This window comes from Molothrus ater, chromosome 4 (assembly GCF_012460135.2).
Source record: "Molothrus ater isolate BHLD 08-10-18 breed brown headed cowbird chromosome 4, BPBGC_Mater_1.1, whole genome shotgun sequence".
Taxonomy (NCBI): Eukaryota; Metazoa; Chordata; class Aves; order Passeriformes; family Icteridae; genus Molothrus; species Molothrus ater.
The window spans coordinates 70,809,227-70,829,963 of NC_050481.2; the positions used below are offsets into that span (position 1 = coordinate 70,809,227).

The 20,737-nt window shown below is 63.6% G+C and overlaps 2 protein-coding genes across 2 annotated transcripts in view; one reads left to right on the forward strand and one right to left on the reverse strand.

Moving 5' to 3' along the window:
• The window catches only part of LOC118686309 (dedicator of cytokinesis protein 2-like), a 52,227-nt gene that overhangs the window by 11,404 nt on the left and 20,086 nt on the right, over window positions 1-20,737 (reverse strand). The window contains exons 26-31 of the mRNA XM_036382459.1: window positions 20,573-20,700; window positions 19,660-19,710; window positions 18,949-19,044; window positions 1,066-1,164; window positions 867-961; window positions 94-172 (exon numbers count right to left, since the gene is read on the reverse strand). Of these exons, the coding sequence (XP_036238352.1) occupies window positions 94-172; window positions 867-961; window positions 1,066-1,164; window positions 18,949-19,044; window positions 19,660-19,710; window positions 20,573-20,700 (548 nt within the window). The remainder of the gene's footprint in view (window positions 1-93; window positions 173-866; window positions 962-1,065; window positions 1,165-18,948; window positions 19,045-19,659; window positions 19,711-20,572; window positions 20,701-20,737) is intronic.
• Window positions 10,308-16,613, forward strand: LOC118686307 (INSYN2B protein-like). Its single transcript, XM_036382456.2, has 3 exons — window positions 10,308-12,006; window positions 14,203-14,277; window positions 16,181-16,613. The coding sequence occupies exons 1-3, from the start codon at window positions 10,520-10,522 to the stop codon at window positions 16,407-16,409; spliced, it is 1,791 nt and encodes a 596-aa protein (XP_036238349.1). The 5' UTR covers window positions 10,308-10,519; the 3' UTR covers window positions 16,410-16,613.

The window sequence follows — 20,737 nt, forward strand, 5'->3', positions numbered from 1 at the left end:
TGCGGTGGAAGCAGAGGGATGGATGAGTGCCAGGCTGGGTGGCACAGTGGGGTCTGCTCCTGACCCCCCCGGACTGAGGCAGCGCCCACCCACCTGCAGCTCGAAGTCGCTGTTGCTCAGGAACATCTCGGTTAAGGTGGTGGCAAAGTGGTTGATGGCACGCAGGAACTCCCTGGGGACAGTGAGCCCTGGCACTGAGTGAGGGCAGCACCAGCGTGCCCAGCCTGCTGTGCCCACCACCGTCACACAGAGGGGGGAGGTCCTTTCTGCCCCCCAAACACTGTCCAGCACCCCAGTCCTGCACGCCCAGAGTCCACCTGCCCCGCTGTCACCATGATATTTTCTGAAAAATCCTCTTTGCCCAGCATTTTCTCCTGGGAGGCTGAAAGGCCTCAGAGATGAATGAAAACAATAATTATCTGATTGCTGCTCCTGTGTTTGCTGCTTGGACATTGTTTACACCAACAGGTGAATGTTTGATTGGTTTCATGTGAATTGTTTTTTCTTAATGGCCAATCACGGCCAGCTGTGCCAGACTCTGAGTCAGTCCCAGGTTTTTATTCTTCATTCTTGTTAAGCCTTCTGATGTACCCTTTCTCTTTCTTTAGTATAGTTTTAGTATAGCATTAATATAATTATATTATGGTATAATGTAGTATAATATTAATATAATATAATATAATATAATATAATATAATATAATATAATATAATATAATAATAAATATATCAGCCTTCTTAGAACAAGGAGTCAAATTCTCATCTCTCACCTCGTCCTGGGAACCCTCACAAACACCACACCCCACAGCACCCCAGGTGCTCATAGCCACCCCAGCCTCCCCCTGTGGTCCCTCCCCGGCCTCTCACCGGTTCTGCACCATGTTCATCACCACCCAGTCACCAGGATACACCGTCTTCCCAATCAGGTCCTTGAAAAGGATAAAAGTCTCCATGAGGAAGTCCTGCAAGGGAGGGAGAGAGGTCAGGAGCCGTGCTGGGCTGCAGTGCCCTCCGGAGGATGCTGTGAGGGAGGCGCTGGTGCCAGGGGGCCCCATGTTGCACTCACCATCAGCTCAGGCCGGGAGGGGAACGCCTGGATGTAGGTGCTGTAGTGGTCCTTGTCCATCTGGCTCAGGATGGTGGCCATGCAGGCCACGTAGTGGCTCTGGGGGACAGGAGCTGCTCAGGCCCTGCTGGGTCCTGCAGCTCCAGTCAGTTCATAACCCACAGCCCCAACTGCCCTGGGCTCTGTTCACCTCCACCCTCCTCTTCCCCAGCTCCCTTCTCCTGGCCCCTTCATGTGTATCCCACTGCAGGGATGGGAGGGCTCCTGCACCCACCACGGTGCCAGGGGGATGCAGGTGTAATTACAGAGTGGTGCTGAAGCACCTCTGTCATTTCTGAGAGATCATTTAAGGCCATCTGTGAGTGTAAGGGCATTTTGAAAGTGGCAAGCAGGTTCCTTCTGGAGTGTCTCCAGTGCAGGGTCCCAAACTCAGCCCTTGGCTCCACTCCAGGAGGCTTCAGCTTTGCAGCAGGACAAGTGGAGTGTGCACGAGCAGGATGATGCCCAAAAGCTGTCCCAGAGACACTCCCAAGGCTGGAAACTGCGGGAAAAGGCAGCAATTCCTGGGCTAAGAGCATGGTCTGGCATGCTCAGGGGCAGTGATGGCCCTGCTGTGCCCCTGTGGCACTGATGGAGTTTCGAGGGTGACTTCAGGTGCCAACCCATGCCCAGAGAGTGCCGTGCTCGAGCCCTGCGAGGGCAGCACCGGGCTCTGGGCACCGCGGCTGCCCTTCCATCCCTGGCAGCTCGGGCACTGCCGGAGCTCCCTCCTGGATTCCAGCGGAGCATTCCCGCACTGCCATTTCCCCATGGCAGCCCCAGGCCAAGCACAGCACACCCAAGCGGAGTGTTCGGGGAGGGGTGGGACCGCTGCTGGTGACCGAGGGCTCCAGCCTCGCACCACCAGCCCGGGGGCAGCCCCGGGATCTCCCCGGGATGGGGCGGAGCCCACCGAGGGCTGCCGCGGGTGAGCAACGAGCGCCCATGGCCAGCCAGCCCCGGCTGCGAGAGGTTTTCCGTCTCTACGAGGGAATTCCAGGGAATTCTCTTGTGCAAAGCAAACCCCAAAATCTCCCGCTCCTCCGGGAATCCGCGTGGTGCCTCAGCCCCGCGGCCGCCCCGCTCAGCAGCACCAGGGGCGCACCGGGGTCCCCGCCCGGTGCCGGGACCGCGACTCCTCCCGGGCTCCGGGGCTCGGCTCCCGGGCGCGCACCCCATGCCCGGGGCTCCGCCCCCCGCCCCGCTCCGCCCCCGCCGGCTCCGCCCCGGTACCGGCGAGCGCGCGCCGCCCCGCCCCGCCCCGCCCCGCCGAGCCCCGCGCCCGCCGCTGCCGGACCCGCGCCGCCGCCGCCGCTGCCGCCGAGCACCAGGTACCGGGCGGGATGGGGAGGAGGCTCGGCCGGGGAGCGGGGCGGCGGCCGGACCGGGTGCTGCGGGCATCGGCCCTGCGGCCGGTACCGGGACCCCGAGCGGCCCCGCGGCCGGGGCGTGCGAACCCCGGGCCAGGAGCGGCGACGCGGTGCGGGGAGCCCCGAAACCGGGACTGCGCGGCGGTGCGGGGACCCCGGGGGCGCGGGAGCGGTGCGGGGACCCTCGGCCCGCGGGATGCGCGGGGGCCGGCGGGGCCGGGGGCGAGGAGCCGAGCTGGGCTGGCGAGGGGGATCCTCGGTGTCCCCGGATCCCCGGGGGTCGCGGCACCTCCCTGTCCTCCCCTCTTTGCTCCCGGCGAGCAGGAGCTGCCCGGGGAACTGCGGGAGGCACGGGGACGGTGGCACCGCGCACCGAGCATCCTCCGGCGGGCACCGTGCGCCGAGCACCCCGCACCGAGCCCCCTACGCCGGGCACCCCGCACCGAGGGTGCCCAGCCGGTGGCCACCGGCAACCGTGGCGGGGGTCTCTGGGGGACACAGCCGTGCCGGAACGGTGGCACGGTGCGTAGCCTATGGAGGAGCATCTGTGGTGGGAGCTGCCGTGTTAGAGGGGCCGAAGACCCCCACGTTGCTCCGCGCTGCCGCAGCCTCGCCCTGTCCGCCCCGGCCCGTGGTCCCCGCGCTGCTGGGGGCCCCCGGGCGGGCTCATCTCCGCTCCCCCTCGTTCGGAACGCGTCCGTCAGCCGGGGCTGTGCCGGGTGACACACGCACACGCAGATCCAGGGATGTCACTTTCGGTACCGCGCGCCGCGGTGACGCCGGCCGGGGCTGGAGGGATTCAGCCCACGTTGCTCCCGGCAGCTCCGCGCCCAAGGCCTTGTGTCCGCCGGAGCGAGCCCCGGGCAGTCCCGCGGAATGGGGGTGCTCCGGTCCCTCCCGGGGTGCTCCGGTCCCCATCCTCCCCGCGGGAACGCGCACAAACCCCGCCGGAGCCGCGGCTGCCGAGGGCGGTGCGGGAGAGGGGCCGAGGTCTCCGCGGAGCCGCTTTGGTGCCGGGAGCACGAGGTGGACACGAATGAGTAACCAGCGGGCCCCGGCTGTGCCAGCGCGGGGACATACGGGGACATCGGTGTCAGCTGCTCGCTCCGAGGGGCACGGCGTGCCCAGGGCCAGCAGCGAGCTCCGGGCTCGGGAATGAGCCCCTGGGCACAGCCGCGGCGCCGGGGGACGCGGGGACCACCGGCTGCGCTCCCTCCGGCCGGTGCTGCCCGAGGAGCGGGGCCGGGAGCGGCGGGGGGGACCCTCGGCTGGGGATGGCACCTCCGGCCCTTCCCCGTGTCCCCTGTCCGGCGGGGGGGACCCTCGGCTGGGGATGGCACCTCCGGCCCTTCCCCGTGTCCCCTGTCCGCAGGGAGCGTTCGTCCTTCCGGCGCTCTCGGAGGAGCGGGGTGGATTTGGTGGCAGGAGCTCCTTTGGACTGAGGTTGTCTTCTTTACAAATGATAATTACTGTAATTGCTTAATAGCATGGTGGCATCCAGAGGCCACAGATAATGAGCGGGTCTATTCCTGTCCCTGCTAACAACACTCCTCCGGTCCTACCCAGCGCCGCGGGCAGAGCCTGCCTCCCCTGTTTGCTGAGCTGCTCCGTATGGTCCGGGCTGTTCCGTGGTGGGGAAACTGAGGCACGAGGCGGAGGAGAACACTCGCTAATTCCCAAACTCCCCCGGTAGCCAGTGTTGTCTAAAGCGCACGGAGATAAAGGGGGGCGGGCTGCTCGATGGCATTGAGAATGCACTTAAAGGCAGGGATTTGTATTCTGGAAGGACGTTGCCCGTGCTGGGAGCTGCAGCTGCAGAGGCCGTGCTGCTGGCTGCTGCCACCGTGGCTGGGGGCTGCCCCAGGGGCTCCCTGCTGCACCCAGGACCGAGCCCCCCGAGCCTGGACCGGGGTGTGCAGGGGCAGCTGGGGCAGTGCAGGAACTGCTGGGCGGTGGAGCCTTCCCAGCTTTTTCCAGAAGTGTGCTCTGGGGACAGTTGGTGGCTTTCTGATGCCATTTCTGGCCTGCGAGGGAGCCCACGGAGCCTTTGCCACCCAGGGTCCCCTGGCCCAGGGATTGCTCTGCACGCTGGGGCAGGGGGGCTCCAGATGGGTGCCCAAGCCCTTCTCCAGAGCTGAGACATCCTTCCTGCAGAGCACAGGGCTGTGGGGGTCTGCAGATGAGCTGGGGCTCCTGCGCCAAAAGTCTCTGGGCCGTGTCCCACTTCCCTTGTCCTGTCCCTGCTGCAGGACCAGCCCGTGCTGGAGATGCCAACAGAGCCCTGGGGTTTGGTGCTGGCCACCAGCCGAGCTCTCTGGGCTGGATCTCCATCACAAGCATCTTCCCAGGCCCGTGTAGCCACCCAGGGCGAGGAGGAGGAGGAGGAGGATGGTGTTGCCCAAAGCCCATTCAGTGGGAAGGAAGCAGGGTGTTCTTCCTCCCGGGGTGGTCTCTCCTGCCAGCAGCAGCTCCAGGGATGCTTGCCTGCTGCTCCTTCCCTGGATGAGCCCAGGGAAGCCTCGGGACAGAGAACAAACTCCTCCTGAGCTGCTCCCGCAGGCAGGTCACTCTACCTCTTCGTGTCTCATTAAAGCAGCGATAGCAAAGCTCCTCTGCCTGGCAGAGAGGTGGGAACGCCAGCAGGTAGCACAGTGAGCAGAGCCACCACTGCCATGACAGCCCTGTTAGCATCCACGGGAGACACAGGAATCATTTGGCTTCTGCAGCTTCTGAAGGCTCGTGCAGAGCCTTTGTGCTCCATCTCCTGCCCGTGCGCGGCTCCATCTGCAGCAGCAGCGCATCCACATCAGAGGGGAGCGATGGCAGCAGGGCTGGTGACCTCAGCGTGCTGGGAGGATGTCACTGCTCCCTCCCCAGCCCGCGGGATCCCTTCCATGCCACCAGGGGCATGAGCCATGGCACGTGTGGCCAGGCCAGCCGGGAGCCCCAGAGAGGAGCCTGTGGGGTGGCCGTGGGTGCTGGTGCCATGGGGAGGTGGGTGCTGGGGGCCCCCTGGCCAGGCTGGGTGCCAGAGCCTCCTCCTGAGCCCCGTGGCTGGGAGAGTGACTGATGTTCCCTCAGAGCACTCCAGCCAGTGACCTACATAGGGATGAGTGCGGAGCCCTCGCTCCTGTGAGCCACCGCTGGTGCTGGGACCCACGTGCCACTCCCAGCACCCCTGGGCAATGCTCAGGGCAGGGCTGAGGGGCACAGCCACCCCTGGCACAGCCCTGGTGGCAGGGACAACTCCTGTGCCCTCAGCCAGGCCAGCCCAGGGCTCCTGGGGGAGACACAGTGACGCTCGAGCAGAGCCTGGAGCGCTGCTGAGAGGGAGGGGGCCAGCACTGCGAGGTCCTTCAGGGACATGGCGAGCTGGCCTTGGGGACAGGAGCTGAGCTGGACTCAGAGAGCACTGGGAATGTGGCTGGAGAAGGGGTTTCTCCCTGCTGGGGGCTGTGAGGGCTGAGCACAGGAGGGAGAAGAGCGGCTTGAGCGGAAGCGCTCGGTTGGCACGAGTACAGTGGGATGGAAACGGGTGTGATTAAGTGCCTGCAGGAAATGAGAAAGGCTGGGAGGCTCCCAGCAGCCGGGTTCTGGAAGAGCCTCCAAGAAGAGAAGCATGAGGGCAGGGCATGAGCTGGCTTCGTGGTGGAGCTTCCTCAGCGAGGAAGCAGATTTGGGGTGTGCAAGCTGCCCCAGGAGCTGCTCCAAGTCCTCCATCCTCGAGTCCCACGCATGCACTGATCCGAGAACAAACGCCTCGAGTCCTCCCAGAGCCAAGGCAGGATTAGGCTCTGCTCTGATGTGTCATGAGCCTGGTTCCTGCCCCTCCAGAGCTCATCCTCCAGTGCTGCCCCAGTCCACAGCCAGCAGCACCTCTGTCCCCTCTGCAGATCAGGAAAATCAGACGTGCTGCCCCACAAAGGCACTACCTTGCCAGCAGAGCTGGGTCATTCACTCCTCTCCTCTGTGGTTCCAGGAGAACCTGACTTCCTCCCTCATAAATCTCATCTCCTGGCTTCCTGTGTCCTGAGGAGAAGATTTATGTGTCTGCCTCGTTTTTCCCTCTTCCACGGCATTACCAGCAAGGGTGAAGGAGAGGATAGGTGGAGAAAGGGCTGAAGCTGCCAGGTAACTTTACAGTCAGGGCAGTGAGAAGCAGGGCTCTGACCTCTGAGGGCAGCCCTGCAGCATCACAGATGTGTCCCATGACGTCCTCTGCAAACCCAGCAGGTTTAGTGCCTCTTATTCACAAAATCCACCACCCATGGTGGCCAGAGAAACCCAGTGCTGGGGCTCTCTGAGGGGTGTCCATGAGAAGAGATTCCTGATGTTTCCTCAGCTCCTGGGATCACTCAGCAGAGGAGAGATCATTCCCAAGCGTGTGAGCATCCAGCAGAGCTCATGGCATGTCACAGTGGCATCACCTGCTTTCACCTGTACATCCCCCATGTGATTTGCTGTCTCACTTTATACATGTGCCTGGATTTCCCATAGGAACCAGAGAAGAAAACCACTCAGACCTTAAAAAAATTACTGAGATGGAGGGTCCACCATTGTGCAAAACCTTTCCAAGCTGTTCCTGTGCCAGCTGGCCTCACTTTTTAAGGAAGTTGCTTCTCTGACATGCCAACATGCATTTCCAGCTGCCATGAACAGAGCTTGGAGCTGCCACTCAGAGCCCCATCCGGCACATTCTGTGCTCCATGCCCCCTGCCTTCCTCTGAACCGGCCTTTTTCCTTCCTTGCTCTTCATTTTCTCCCCTTTCCTCAGTTTCCCTCTGTGCTCAGGGCCGTGGGATGGTTACGAGCAGAGACGTGCTGCTGAGCTGCTTTTAACCCACTTCAAGCGTGCCACTTTGCTTTTGGGATCATCCTGCTTTCTTCATCGAAATGTCAAATGCCTCACAGAAATCCGAGTGTGCTCTGCCGAGGCTTTTACCTCCCCTGACCAAACTTGGAACCTCATCAAGCCCGGCAGCAGCAAATGGGTTTGATGAGCCGTGCTCTGCCCAGCCCCGTGCTGCCTGGCGTGGCTGCCTCACGCTGCCCTCCTTCACAGGGGATTAGTCAGGCACCAAGCCCATCCCCTGGGCGGTTCCAGCCCACCTGCATCCCCCAGATCACCGCGCAGGGCTCTGGGGCTCCCTGTCCCACCCACTGGGCTCTCCTGAGGTCGCTGTGCAATGATGAGTCCAAGGAGGATCCTGGTGTCCAGCAGAGTGGAGCGCCCGGGCTCCTGCTTTGGCTTCAGGTTTCTCCTGGAGGGAGGAGTGACCACAGCTCTGGGGTCCTGTTGGAGTAGACCCCAGAAGGGGCTGTGGTGGGCTCAGGACCTTGGAGGGGCTCCAGCAGCCCCAGGATTGAGGTGCTGGGCACCATTGCCCAGTCAATGAGCTTGAGAGTGGCTGGGAAGTGCTGGGTGCCAGGTGCATCTGAGATGTCCTTTGGAGCCAGCAGCAGAGTGAGTTCCTCGGGTTCAGGGACAGCCCAGGAGGGTCCATCAGACCCTAGATTGGACCATCCTGACCCCCCCCACAGCGGGGCTCATTATCCATGCCCGGGGATGCCGGTGTGCTGCAAACAGCGCCCGAGCGGGGCACTAAACCCAAGCACAGCACGGAGGAGAAAACGCAGGGATGCGTGGGAGGGTCCTGGCGCGGCTCTTTGACATCCTCGCAAGTGTTCCCAAACGGAGTTGCTCCATGTATAATTTATAGGCTTCCCTTTGTCCTTGTGGCTCGTCTCTGATCTGCCGGCGGTTCGGGAGGGCCGAGGGTGCTCCGGCGAGGCCCCGCTGAGTGACAGCGCCGCGTTTGCTGCGTCGGCAGGGGACCGGCCCCGTCCCACGCTGCGGCAGCCACGGCTCGCCCCGGGCCCCGGCGCAGCATCACAGGGGCTGCTCCTGCTTTTAAACCGTGCCAGCCGCGCTCCTGCCCCGTGCCCGGCGCTCGGAGCCCTTCCCAGCACCCATCGAGGGCCCTCTGGAGCAGGCTGGCACACTCGGGCTCCTCTGGGCTCCAGATGTGGCCAGCGGCTCCCTGTGCCCTCCCTCGTTGCCCTTTGCTGCCGGGCATGCCAAGCTCTGGCACAGGGACAGAGGTGACCCCACGTCCGTGACGGGGCTTCAAGGGTGGCTCAAATATCGCGGATATCGCGACAGGCGGTGCCCAGGCCAGCGTGGGTGCCCCGGGCCGGGAGGGCTGAAGCGAGGACGGGCGCCTCTGGCTGCAGCCCCAGCCAGCTCGCTCCTCCAGCTCGCTGCTCCGCCTGTTGCTGTCCATACTAACGAGCAGCCCCATCCCGTCCCTCGTCTCGTCCTGCCTCGCAGACATCTCCGGGTGTCTGGGCACGGCTCCAAGCTCGGGCGGCGCGTGGAGCAGCATCCCGACGAACCCGGAGCGGGGCGTGCGGGGCCGGGGTGGGCGCGGGGAGGGCTCGGAGACCCCCGGCTCCGCTGGGGCAGCGCTCACCGCCGGCCTGGGCAGCGCTGGAAGTTTGGCCGTGCCGGCGCTGAGGACTCCGGGCTCCTCTGCTGAGTCAGCGCTTCGTGCCAGCAGGAACAAGGCAAGACAGGGAGGGGACCGGGGGAGGGGGGTGTCTGAGCCGTGTGTCCGTCCGCAGTGAGGGCAGGGAGGCTGCGGAGACAGCGAGGCTCCTGCCTGGGTGTGCGGGAGCACCGGGCTGTGCTCTGGGGATGGGGGACACGGGACACGGTGTGGTGCGACAAAGCTGAACCGCTGCTCGCTGCGGCTGGAATCTCTGGTTTTGGCTGCGGCCCAAAAGGAGCCGACGGCCTCCCCTGCAGCCCCGGGACGTCCCGGCTGGGCTCCCGGTGTGCCCCGTGCTCCTGGTGCCCGGGCAGCGTGAGGGGCCGGCGGGGCTGGGTGCTGGGGGCACGGCAGGGACGGGGCAGCAGAGGGGTTCCCCTTGCAGCTGTGGGGAGCGGGAGCCCTGCAGGGCCGTGCGGGGACAATGGCAGGGACAGGGACAACGGCAGGGATGCAATCCCTGGGTGCAATCCCCCCTGTGACCCCGGGTCCTGCCCCTGTGCCGCCTGTGAAGCGCTGCTGGAGTCAGGGACATCCCCCGGCCTCACTGAAGGTTCTCCCTCCTGCTCGTTCCCATGTGCCTGAAGTGGCTCCGTGTCCCCAAGCCACTGTCTCGCCACTGCTCACAGAGCTGGTCCCACATGCCTGCAGCCCAGCCAGCACCTCTGGTGCCCAGTCCGGCCACAACCACCCGTGACACGTCCCCTGTGTCACCCTGGCCATGCCCCAGGCAGGATGGGGACCCCATGCCCATCCCGCCATGTCCCGTGCTGGATGGGTGCCCCACGCCTTGCCCATCCCCGCAGAGCTGGAGCCCGTGCCCAGCGGGTGCCTCGCGTCCGTCTGTCCGTCCCTCACGGACAGCAGCCCCTTGCCCTGGCCCCTGCCCTGCCCTCCCGCACACGAGGCACCAGCCCTGGCGAGGCAGAGCTATTTTTAACAGCCGCTTCTGCTTGATTTGAGCTGTGAACTCGGAACGTGTTTATGCTAAAGGGCTTTCTTTTCCCTTCTCCCTTTGTGCTGAGGAGGCAGCGCCGCAGATCAAAGCCTGTCTCTTCGCGTTTGCTGATGGTGGGCTGGGAGGGAGCCGAGCCGGGAGAGGCCAGCACTTCCACGGGGACACTCGTGTCCTCGGGGGCCGCGGTGGCGTGGCCGGCTCTGACGCACCTCTCTTTGTCCCCGCAGGTCCGGGAGCCATGGGCGGGCACGGCGGGCACCGGGCGGCCCGCAGCGGGCGGCGCTGAGCCCGGGCGGCCGCGGCGGGACCATGAGCGGCTGCGGGCGCCGGCGGGGAGCGGCGGAGCCGGGCTCGGCCGTCGGGGCGGCGCGCCGGGGGCTGTAGGGCCGGGCGGCGGGCAGCGATGCCCTGCGGCCCCTCGCCCGCCTCCCGCCCAGCATCCCCCGTCCGTGGCGGCGCGGGATGAGGCTGCCCGCCGGCCCAGCAGCTCCGGGGAACGGCCGCAGCCCAGGGCTCCGGCCCCGCGGCCCTGAGCCATGGTCAGCCGTGAGCCCGTGCCCGGCCCGGCCCCCGCCGGCGAGGGCGGCCAGGAGAAAGCCATGACGGTGCGCTCGGTGCTGCTCAACCGCGACTCGCCCGACATCGAGAGCCGCCTCAAGCGCCGGCGCAACCGCACGCAGCAGGTCCGCTTCAAGGACTTGGTGGAGGCCGGCGCGGGGCGGGCGGACAGCCCCGGGCCCGCGGCCGGTCCCGGCCACAACACCCCACGTGCCTCGCCGCCCCCCAGGGACCCCCCTGAGCCGGCGGCTCTCCGTGCCTCGCGGCGCAGCTGGCCCCAGGCGCAGCCGGGCTCGCTGACGCTGCCCATGCCCAGGAAGGCGTGCATGAGCACCGCCATCCAGACCTCCCCCAGCCTCCAGAAGCCCTTCCCGGCCCCCCAGCCCCGCAGCAAGAGCGTCTGCGATGTGGCGGAGGATGCGCTACCGCCCGCCGCGGCGAGCGCCCGGTGCCCGGCAGCGGCCGTGCCCACCGTGCCCGGCTGGGCCGTGCCCCCACGGGGCCCGGGCGGCCTCCCCGGCCACGATCGCACCGCTGCCCTCGCCCAGCACGCCAAGGCGCGCCGCACCCCGCCGCCGCCACCACCCAGGGACCCCCCTCCCCCTTACCAGGGCACTGCCGGGTGCCCCGCTGCCCGCTGCGCCCCTCCGGTGCAAAGCTGCACCCCCGAGCCCTGCCCGCCACCCCCAGCCTGCGCCCAGCTCCGCGGGAGCCCCCGGGGCAACCAGGGGGTCACCCCACGCCCGGCCTCCGTGCCCTGCGGCCAGCCCCGGCCGCCCGCCGAGCACCGGGGGCTCGGCCGGAGCGACTCGGAGCGGAGCCTGCCCTGCGGCCGCCCCCCGTGCCAGCCCTCGCCGCAGCGGCGGCAGCCCGTCCCCGCCACGGACACCCACGGCCCCCTCCGGCAGCCACCTCAGGGCACCCCCCCGCGGGACCCCCCGGCCCCCCAGCACCAGCTCTGCGCTGCCATTTGGGGGGGACCCTGCTGCGCCTCGCCAGCCCCCGTCCCACCGGCACCACCGGGCTGGCACGGCTCGGACAAGACACCGGCCACCCCCGGCACCTGCAGCCGGCCCCGTGCCGCCCAAGCCGGGCACGGCTGGGCAGGACCCGAGGGGCCCGGGGAGCCGCCGCCCACGGCCCCACAGGGCCCCAGCGTGGGGACACGAGCGGAGCCGCCCCGGCACGGCCAGCCCCGCCCTGCCGCTGAGCAGCCCGAGACGCTGCACCACGTCCAGGACCTTCTGCAGCTGGTGGTGGTGGCCAAGGGGCCCGTGGGACCACCAGCGAGGGCTGAGGACGCCCGGACATCTCAGGGAGAGGGCCCCCGGGGGCCCGGGGAGCAGGGGGACCTGCATTCCCAGCTGCAGTCCCTGGAAGGGGTGCTGGAGACCAGCCAGCAAACCATCCGGGTGCTGCTGGACGTCATCCAGGACCTGGAGAAGAAGGAGGCGCAGCGGGATGGGTGAGTAGGAGGGGACAGAGTGGGGGGGGGCTGTGGGGACAATGCCCCCGGGGCTGGGGATGGAGGATGGGGGACCCTGACAGAGATTTGGATGCTGCTGCTGCCTCCTGAAGGACTGAGAAACTCAGAGCTGCTGTCCATGTGCTCGTGGCTCCAGGTTTTGCTGAGAGGCCTCATGTGCCCAGGGATGGGGGATGAGGGGGTGCTGGGTTCCTGCCTGGCTCTGCTGATTTCTCCATTGGTCACTGGGAGCAGGGATCTAGAATGTCACATCCCAACAGCAGGCTTAGCCAGGCACCCCATCCCTGCCCCGTCCTTGGAGGTTCCTTTGGCACAAATCCATGGCTGGTGCCCCCATGGATGATGGGTTTGGCTGCATCCCAGGGAGGTGCTCAGCACCCCCATCCTGCCCTGCCCAGGGCCTGCTCCCAGGGGCAGGGAGTTCCCCAGGCCTGCATTCCTTGGCCTCCCAGGCAGATTTGCCAGATAGAGGAAGGTGAGGAAGGTGTTCTAGGTCAGCCCACCGTGGCCTGAAGCTGAAATGATCCAAACTCATCTCCCACAAGGGCAACCAACAAAACCCTAAGAGATGCCAGGCCTGGCATCCTCCTATAAAATCTCTGGGGCTTGTGCCTGATGCCCAGATCCATCCATTAAATCAGATGGTTTTGTCTGTGAGTAAAGCGCAGGGAACATTGTCCCCATTGCCCCTGTCCCACCCCTGGAGCGCTGTCAGTGGAGAGGGACCCCTCAAGGGTCTGGGACACCTTAATTAGGACCTCAACTCCATTTACAGTTACAGTCAAACAAGCAAACAGGACACCCAGAGATAAAAAATCCAGGGATAGGAAATCACCCCAAACATTATCCTGGTGTCCTTGTGCTGCAGAACAGCAGAGCCTCGTTTGCCACAGGTCAGATCCCAGGTGCTCACTGCACACCGGAGCAGAACCACCAGCCCTGAGACATCCTGGCACCGACCACCAGCAACATCCCACAAAAAATTATACATGTAAAACATGAAAGAGTATCCCAGGATGAGCTCTCCCAGCAGAGGGGGGTTGTTGTACAACGCCAGAGCTGCAGGCACACACACATTTACGTACCACACACATATATATATATATATATATGTATAAAGGGCCTCATGATCTAATTCAGGTGCTGGCAGAATAAATCCCCATTGCAATGTGTAATTTGGTGCATTCACAGACCCAGTTTCTGAGGGCTGAGAACAACCGTGGTCAAGGTCGAGTAACAGGAGGAAGATTTCAATGAGGAAATGTGATGTGGATGTGGGACATGTTCTGTCAGCTGTGCCCCCAAAATCCACAGCCCTGAAGGTGCCCCAAAGGGACCAAAAGCATTCACAGGGCTCCTCTTGGGCAGAGCAGAATGAGCAGGGACCAGCAGTGCTGGGGTGCAGGAGGACCCCAGTACAGCCATTGGGATCAGGGTGTCTCAGGGTTGGGGTCTGGCACCAGCAGCAGCGAGATGTGGGGTGAAGACCCCTTCTGTGGAGAGGGGGGAGGATGCAGCAGCATGAGCTCAGCCTGGGCAGGAATCAGCTTAATCCAAGCCCTGTGCACCTTCCTGGAGGAGGAGAAGGATGCTCTGGTAGAAAAACATCAAAAAGATAAATTCCGAGTCTGGCGTAGGCTGGAGATGAGTCTGGAGCATCTCCTGTGCCCATCTGCCAGGGCACGGCTGTGCCAGGGCAGCACCACGTGCCTTGTGCTCCCTCCATGGCACCACGTGTGGGGAGAGGTGTGGGGAGCCTTGGCATGCTGAGGACTGGGATGGGGATGGGAGGGGAGGACACAGCAGGAAGGGTTTGGGGGTGCCACAGTGCCCAGCAATGGTGTGATCCCATCAGAGAAGCACCTGGGTTGGTATTAATTGGGATCTAGGGAGGAGAGGGGATGGATCCCAGAGAGGAGAGGGGGTGGGATCCAGGGAGGAGAGGAGATGGATCCCAGAGAGGAAAGGGTGTGGCATTCAGGAGGGGGGATCCCAGAGAGGAAGAGGAGCTGGGATTCAGGAGGAGATACAGGGAGAAGAGGGTCTGAATGCCAGGGAGAAAAGGAGCTGGGATCCAGGGAGGAGAGTCCTGGCTGCTGGGGTGGGACAGGGGCAGCAGAGGACTCGGGCAGACGCAGAGCAGGGCCCCAGGCTCACGGCACATCTCTGTCACAGGCGCCACTCGTACCGGACCGGGCAGGACATCGCCAACTGCGGGACCTGCCGGGACTGTGCCTGCATCATCTACAGGTGAGGGCCTGAGCCCTGAGCCCTGAGCTCTGAGCACCCCCTGGGCTCTGCTTCCCTGCACCCCCAGACCTCTCCCCTGGCTGTGAGGCAGCAGGGATGGTGACAGCCAAACTCACACCTCCTGTCCCCGTGTTGGGGGCACCACACACAGAGCACTTTTGGGCTGGGTCTGTCCCTCCCTCCCTCCCTGCAGATCAGGATCAGCCAGGGTGGTCTCCATGGAGGAGCAGCATCTGGAAGGGGCTGCTCTGGCACCATGGCAGAGCATTTCTCTCCTTTAGCAGCAATCTATCGGGGAAGCCTCGCTAGTGGCTGCTGCGTGGGCTCGCTCCAAATCCAGCCTGCATCCTGTTGTCCCTGTGCCAGCTCTGCACAGATGCTGCAGATGGGCTCCTGCCCCTCACTATGGTTTGGGAACACAGGGCCCGGGCTCTGCTCCCCAGCACTGGCTCTGGGCCAGGGTGTGGAATCCCCTCCCTCTGCTGCACTCTCTCCTCAGATCCCAGCTGGGGTGTGGGAAAAGGCATCCCATGCCCTCCCAGCATTGTCTTTGGGGAAAATGGGAGGCTTGCAGTTTTGTTAAAGCTTTCTGCCCTTCCAAGCACCCCTGGGTGTCCTTCTGTCCCTCTGGCTGTCCCCTCTGCAGTGCAGGTGGCTGGCCAGGTGTGTCCCCATTTGCTGTTAATTAGGGGATGCTGATGCTGTTAGCGCTGGGATGTGTAGGACACGGTGAGCTGGTCCCAAGCCATGCTCTGTGGTGCCTGGTCACCGTGGTGCACCTGTGCCACTGCCCTGCCATGCTCTGTGAGCACTGTGCCCCCTCCTTGGGGCACCTCAGGCTGGGGGTGCCCACCTGGGGTTCCCTCGTGTCCCTGTGCTCAGTGGCGGTGCTGCCTCAGCGCTCCTGCTCCCCACACTTGCTCCACACTCCCCTGCTGTAGCTCTTGGGCGACTTCAGGCTAATTAGGCCTGACGAGCCTGTCTCCAGGCACCATGGCAGCGGCACAGATGTCACATCTGGGGGAGGTGGCTCCCCAGAATGGCCTCTGGGGACTCACCGTGGCTTTCGCTGCCACCCAAGGGATGAGGAGAGGCTCTGGGGGGACACAGGGAGAGGGAGCAGGGGCAGCACCCCCAGCACCAGACCCCAGGGATGGCCCATGGAGGGATCAGACCTGCCCGGCCCTGTCCCACCTCAGGCTCCCACAGCAGGGCCATCCCCTCCCTGTGTCACTGCAGGGGAGTTGAGGCTGCTCCCTGCTCTGCCCCCCTCACCCTGTTCTCCAGAAATGCCCGGGACACTCCTTGTCCTCGCCAGGGGAGGTGACAGGAGGTGTCAGCACGCCGGGGGGGGGGCTCGCGGGGCGCTCCCCGTGTGCGGGGTGGCAGCGCCACGTGGTCGTTCCCGGGCACACTCGGTGTCACCTCGCTGATGCGATGGGACGTGGCTGGTGCGAGGAGATTGACGCGTTCTCCGCCCGAGGGAACAGCGCAGCTCGAGGCTGCCGGCAGCCAGCCCGCACCACAGGGAGCTGCGGGGACACCGGGGACACCGGGGGCTGCGGGGACACCCGGGGCTGCGGGACATTGAATTCCCCGGGGGCTGTGCTGGGGGCACTGAGCTGCCCAGGGACTGTGTTTGGGGACACAGGGGCTGTGCTGGGGACACTGAGCTGCCCGAGGGCCATTTTTGGGGACATGGGGGCTGTGTTGGGTACACTGAGCTCCCCGGGGGCTGTGCTGGGGACACTGAGCGCCCCAGGGGCTGTGCTGGGGACACGGGGGCTGTGTTGGGGACACTGAGCTGCCCGAGGACGGTGTTTGGGGGCTGTGGCAGATGGGGGGGCTGCGACAAGGGGATGCCACCCACGCTGCCCTCTGACACGGTCCCCGCGTGCCACAGCGTGGAGCACGATTTCCGACAGCAGGAAGGTCGCTTCCAGCGGGTGCTGAGCCACATCGAGGGCGACGCGGGGCCGAGCTCCCCCCCGACGGCGCTGGGGGCGGCGGGGGTGGCGCTGGGGGCGGCGGGGACCCCCTCACCGCCCAGGCAGGAGCCGTCGCCCGTGTCGAGGCTGCCGGCAAAGCTGGACGTGAAGAAATCGCGGCGCAAATGCTTCTGGTTCCTGTGAGCCCGGAGCGCGGGGGCGCCGTCCCAGCACTGAGCCCCTGCCCACCTCTCCTCCCTCCCTCGGTAGGGTTTGGGTAGCACCAGCTTTTCTATTTTTAACCATTCCGTTGAACGCGGGGAGCTCGGGTGTGTGGAAACGGCGAGGGGAGCAGCGGCTGTATTTAAGGAGAATTCAATAAATTCCAAGGAGACGCTATTTTTGTTACATCCTCTCCCGCCTGTGCGCTTCTGTTCTGGAGGAGGATGAGAATGAGGAGGGGGCAGCTGTTTTCCCTGGATTTCCCTCTGTTTGGGGTTCCCTGAGGTGCTCCAGACTCAAATCAGTGCCCAGCCCTGCACCCCGCAGCGGGGGCTGCTCAGGCATCCCTCCCATTGCTTTCTGCAGGTTAACTGGGAACACCGAGGGTTTCCACTGGGCAGAGACAGTGGGGAACGGTCTCTGTGAGGCTCTGGTCTGGAGAGAGGAGATCTGTCCCCAAAACCCCGGGTGGAAGGGTAGGGTGGGCTGGGCAGGGCTCTCATGGGTGGGGAAGATGCTGATGACAGAAATGAGGAGCTCAAATATCCCAGCCTCTGTGGGGCTGCCACAGCAGGGAAAACTCAGCATCCCAGAGCAGCAGGGGGTGCCTGAGCACACCCCGAGGAGTGCCTGTAGTGGGAGCAGCCACAGCTCCCCCAGCAGGGCCACCACTCCAGGAAGGAAGGAAAGGGGACGTGACCCAGCCTCCTGCAAAGGCACTGGCCACAGCGAGCAGCTGCTGGAGCCACAGAGGGGAACAGAGGGTGGCAGGAGTGGCCACAGCTCTCCAGCTGGTGCCCACAGGGTTAAACCCCACCCCTTGTGCCAGGGACACCCCGGGGGCTGCAGCTGGGACAGTGGCCAGGGGCACAACTCCCTTCTTGCCCAGCAGCCACAGGATGGGTGGATGGATGGATGGATGGATGATGGATGGATGGATGATGGATGGATGGATGGATGATGGATGGATGGATGGATGGATGGATGGATGGATGGATGATGGATGGATGGATGGATGGATGGTGGATGGATGGATGGATGGATGATGGATGATGGATGGATGATGGATGGATGGATGATGGATGGATGATGGATGGATGGATGATGGATGGATGGATGGATGGATGGATGGATGGATGGATGATGGATGGATGGATGGATGGATGGATGGATGGATGGATGGATGGATGATGGATGGATGGATGGATGGATGGATGGATGGATGGATGATGGATGGATGGATGGATGGATGGATGGACGGATGGATGATGGATGGATGGATGGATGGATGGATGGATGGATGGATGGATGGATGGACGGATGATGGATGGACGGATGATGGATGGACGGATGATGGATGGATGATGGATGGATGGATGGATGATGGATGATGGATGGATGGATGGATGGATGGATGGATGATGGATGGATGGATGGATGGATGGATGGATGGATGGATGGATGGATGGATGGATGGATGATGGATGGATGGATGATGGATGGATGGATGATGGATGGATGATGGATGGATGGACGGACAGGTGCTGTCCTGCTGTAGGCAGAGGGATTTTTGGTCTCCTCAGCCCCTCCCTGCAGCTGGAGCTGGAGGGTCTGGGACCCCCGACAGAGGCAGGGGCTGTGGCAGCATCAGGGGTCGTGCAGGGGGAGCTGCCAGAGGGCGCCTGTGGAGCCACGAGCGAGCAGCGGGAGCGCGGCACAGCTGAGGATCGCTCCGTGCTGCCCTGGGCTGCATTTCACCCTCATCCCCCCTCGCCTCCATGGCTGCCCGGCGCTTTCGGCTCTGACTCACAGAGCCTGGGAACGAGGGGTAAAAGCAGGGATGGAGCCCAGCGCGACCCCGCACGCACCTCCTCCCTGAGTCACGGCTGAATCACAGCCCGGCGCTGGGATCGCCGCACGGCCCCGGCGGCGGAGCCTCCGCTCCCGCTGCCCGCAGCGCCCCAGGCACGGCACGGCACGGCACGGCACGGCACGGCACGGCACGGCACGGCACGGCACGGCACGGCACGGCACGGCACGGCAATTCCCCGCTCCGAGCTTCCAGAACGCACACCAACACAGCTCATCGCCCACCCAAGGACGCAGTGCAGCTCCTGGGTTTGTCCCCAGAGAAGATGCCGAGCCCCGGCTCTGTCCCCTCCCATCGCTGCTCCTCTGACCCGCCTCCCTTCCCGCGTGTCCAGCGTGCTCCTCGTACCTTTTTGGCATGTAAAACTGCGACGGTTCACCGGGTTCAGCCGATATTTCCAGATAATGCAGCCCAAACCCTTCACTGCTCCCAAAAGAGCTTTTCCTGCCCCATCTCCCCCCTGCTCTCCGGCTGCTCCAGCTCCTGCTTCCCCCTGCATCCCCCTGGGCGCATCCCTGGCATCCATCCCCATCCTGCTGGGTGCTGGCAGCAGGGCCAGCGAGGAGCAGAGCCAGTCACACCCAGCCAGGCCCCCAAAGCAGTGACACCCCTCCCGTGTGGCCCGAAGGGAAGCGGCACAGTGGGACTCACCCTCAGCGGGTTCTCCCGGTCCAGGACGATCACTCTGCGATTGACCGTGTGGAGCAGCCGCTCCAGGATCACCTGGATGTGCTTCTTCACCTGTGCCTGCAAGGTGAGAGGTGGCAGGGCCATGGCAAGGCACGTCCCAGCTGTGGGAGGTGTCCCAGAATGGCTCATTCAAGGGCTGGTGACATCGGGGTGGTGACACGGGAATGGAGCCTGATCCGGAGCTGGAGTCAGAGCAAGGCAATGTGCTCCAGCAAAAAGATGGGATTTGGGATCTCTGCACACCTCCACTGTGGCCACGTGGCTGGGGACAACGGGGACAGCCAAGGATGGCTGAGGATGATGGGGATGATGCTGGGCAGGTAAAGGTGGGATCAGCTCTCATGGGGTTGAAGCAAGAGCAGAGTCTTCCCCCAGAGCATCCCACTATGCTCTCCATAAAGGCTACTTCAGGTTTCAAAGTTAATGAGACCTTTCACCACATTTTCTGAGCCTTCCATCCCATTCTTGGGGTTCTTGGTGCTGTGGGGATTAATGAACCCCCTCACCCTCCCAGGATGCAGTGTCCAACTCAGCTCCCACAGTCACTGCACTGCAGGTGGGACACCCGAACCCCCCCAAGGGCCCCCAAAAGGGACCCCAGAGCAGCCAGGAAGGGCAGGAACAGAGCCTTGTGTATTCCCAAACCATTCCCTGTGTTGCAGGGACACTCACCAGCTCCATGTCCCCACGGTCCTTGTGCCGCGCTCGCAGCTTCTCTGCACTCTGCAATCACCAAAACAGAGATGAGACCCCCAGGAATGGCCCCAGCCCACCCCAGACAGGTCACATTTGGGTGGGTGGGTGCCCACCATGTCCCTGCCTCATGTTTGGGGCCATCACTCCTCATTTTGGACTGTGATGCTGCCCAGGGGGTGACTGGCAATCACTGACCAGCAGAATTTCATCCGAGGTATAAGGCCATTGAAATTTTAGTTACATTTGGCCTGTCCCAAAATAGAATTGGGAAAAGACAAAAAGAAAAAGTGCCTTGAATCAGGAAGGAAACCAAAGAAAATATGAAGCTTAACCAGATATCATACTTGCGCCTTATTACTTCATTGTTTGCCTTAAGTAACGTGATCCTGTCTGTGAGTCAACCAAAAAACCAATGTTTGGGTGACCTTGGCCAATGCATCAGGCTTGGACACCATTTGTTTGATTTATTCAAAGCCAGAAAAGCCATTCTCAACCTGCTTGGTCTGGTTGGCCAATACCACAAAATGTCTCTCCAGATCTTTCACGATTTATTATCAATGCATCCTCACCTTCCTCCCTTCCCTCATCTCTTCCTCCCTCTCTCCATCTTCCTCCCAGCTCTGCAGAGCTGCTGATGTCCCCACCACCCTCAGGTCAGTGTCATCCCTGAGCCTGGAAGCCTCTTCCCCACTCATGGGGATGTTGGGCAACCCAGCAGAAACTCACTGAGGTGGAAAACACAAGGTTTGTGTCCCACCCTGGGCATGTTCCTGCTGGGATGGTGACACCCACAGTCAGTGATCTCCAACAATATCCTGGCCAGGGACTGGTGATTAACCCCACTCAGAGGGGTTTGGTCAGGTCACTGCCCAGTTGATTCCTGCTTTACCTTCTGGGCCTGGTACAGAACTTCCAGGATGCTGCTGAGCAGCTCGATGCAGGCGTCCTCCTCCTCCCCTGCCTGGATCAGCTCCTGCAGGATGGGCAGGGCTGCCTGCAGCACCAGCTCCCTGCACTCTGGGGGACACAAGGGGACACAGGCATGAGGGAATTG

Coding starts and splice junctions, on each gene's coding strand:
- LOC118686307 (XM_036382456.2), top strand. CDS start 10,520: ATGGTCAGCCGTGAGCCCGTGCCCGGCCCGGCCCCCGCCGGCGAGGGC. Junction 12,007..14,202: donor AAGGAGGCGCAGCGGGATGG/GTGAGTAGGAGG, acceptor TCTCTGTCACAG/GCGCCACTCGTACCGGACCG. Junction 14,278..16,180: donor TGTGCCTGCATCATCTACAG/GTGAGGGCCTGA, acceptor CGCGTGCCACAG/CGTGGAGCACGATTTCCGAC.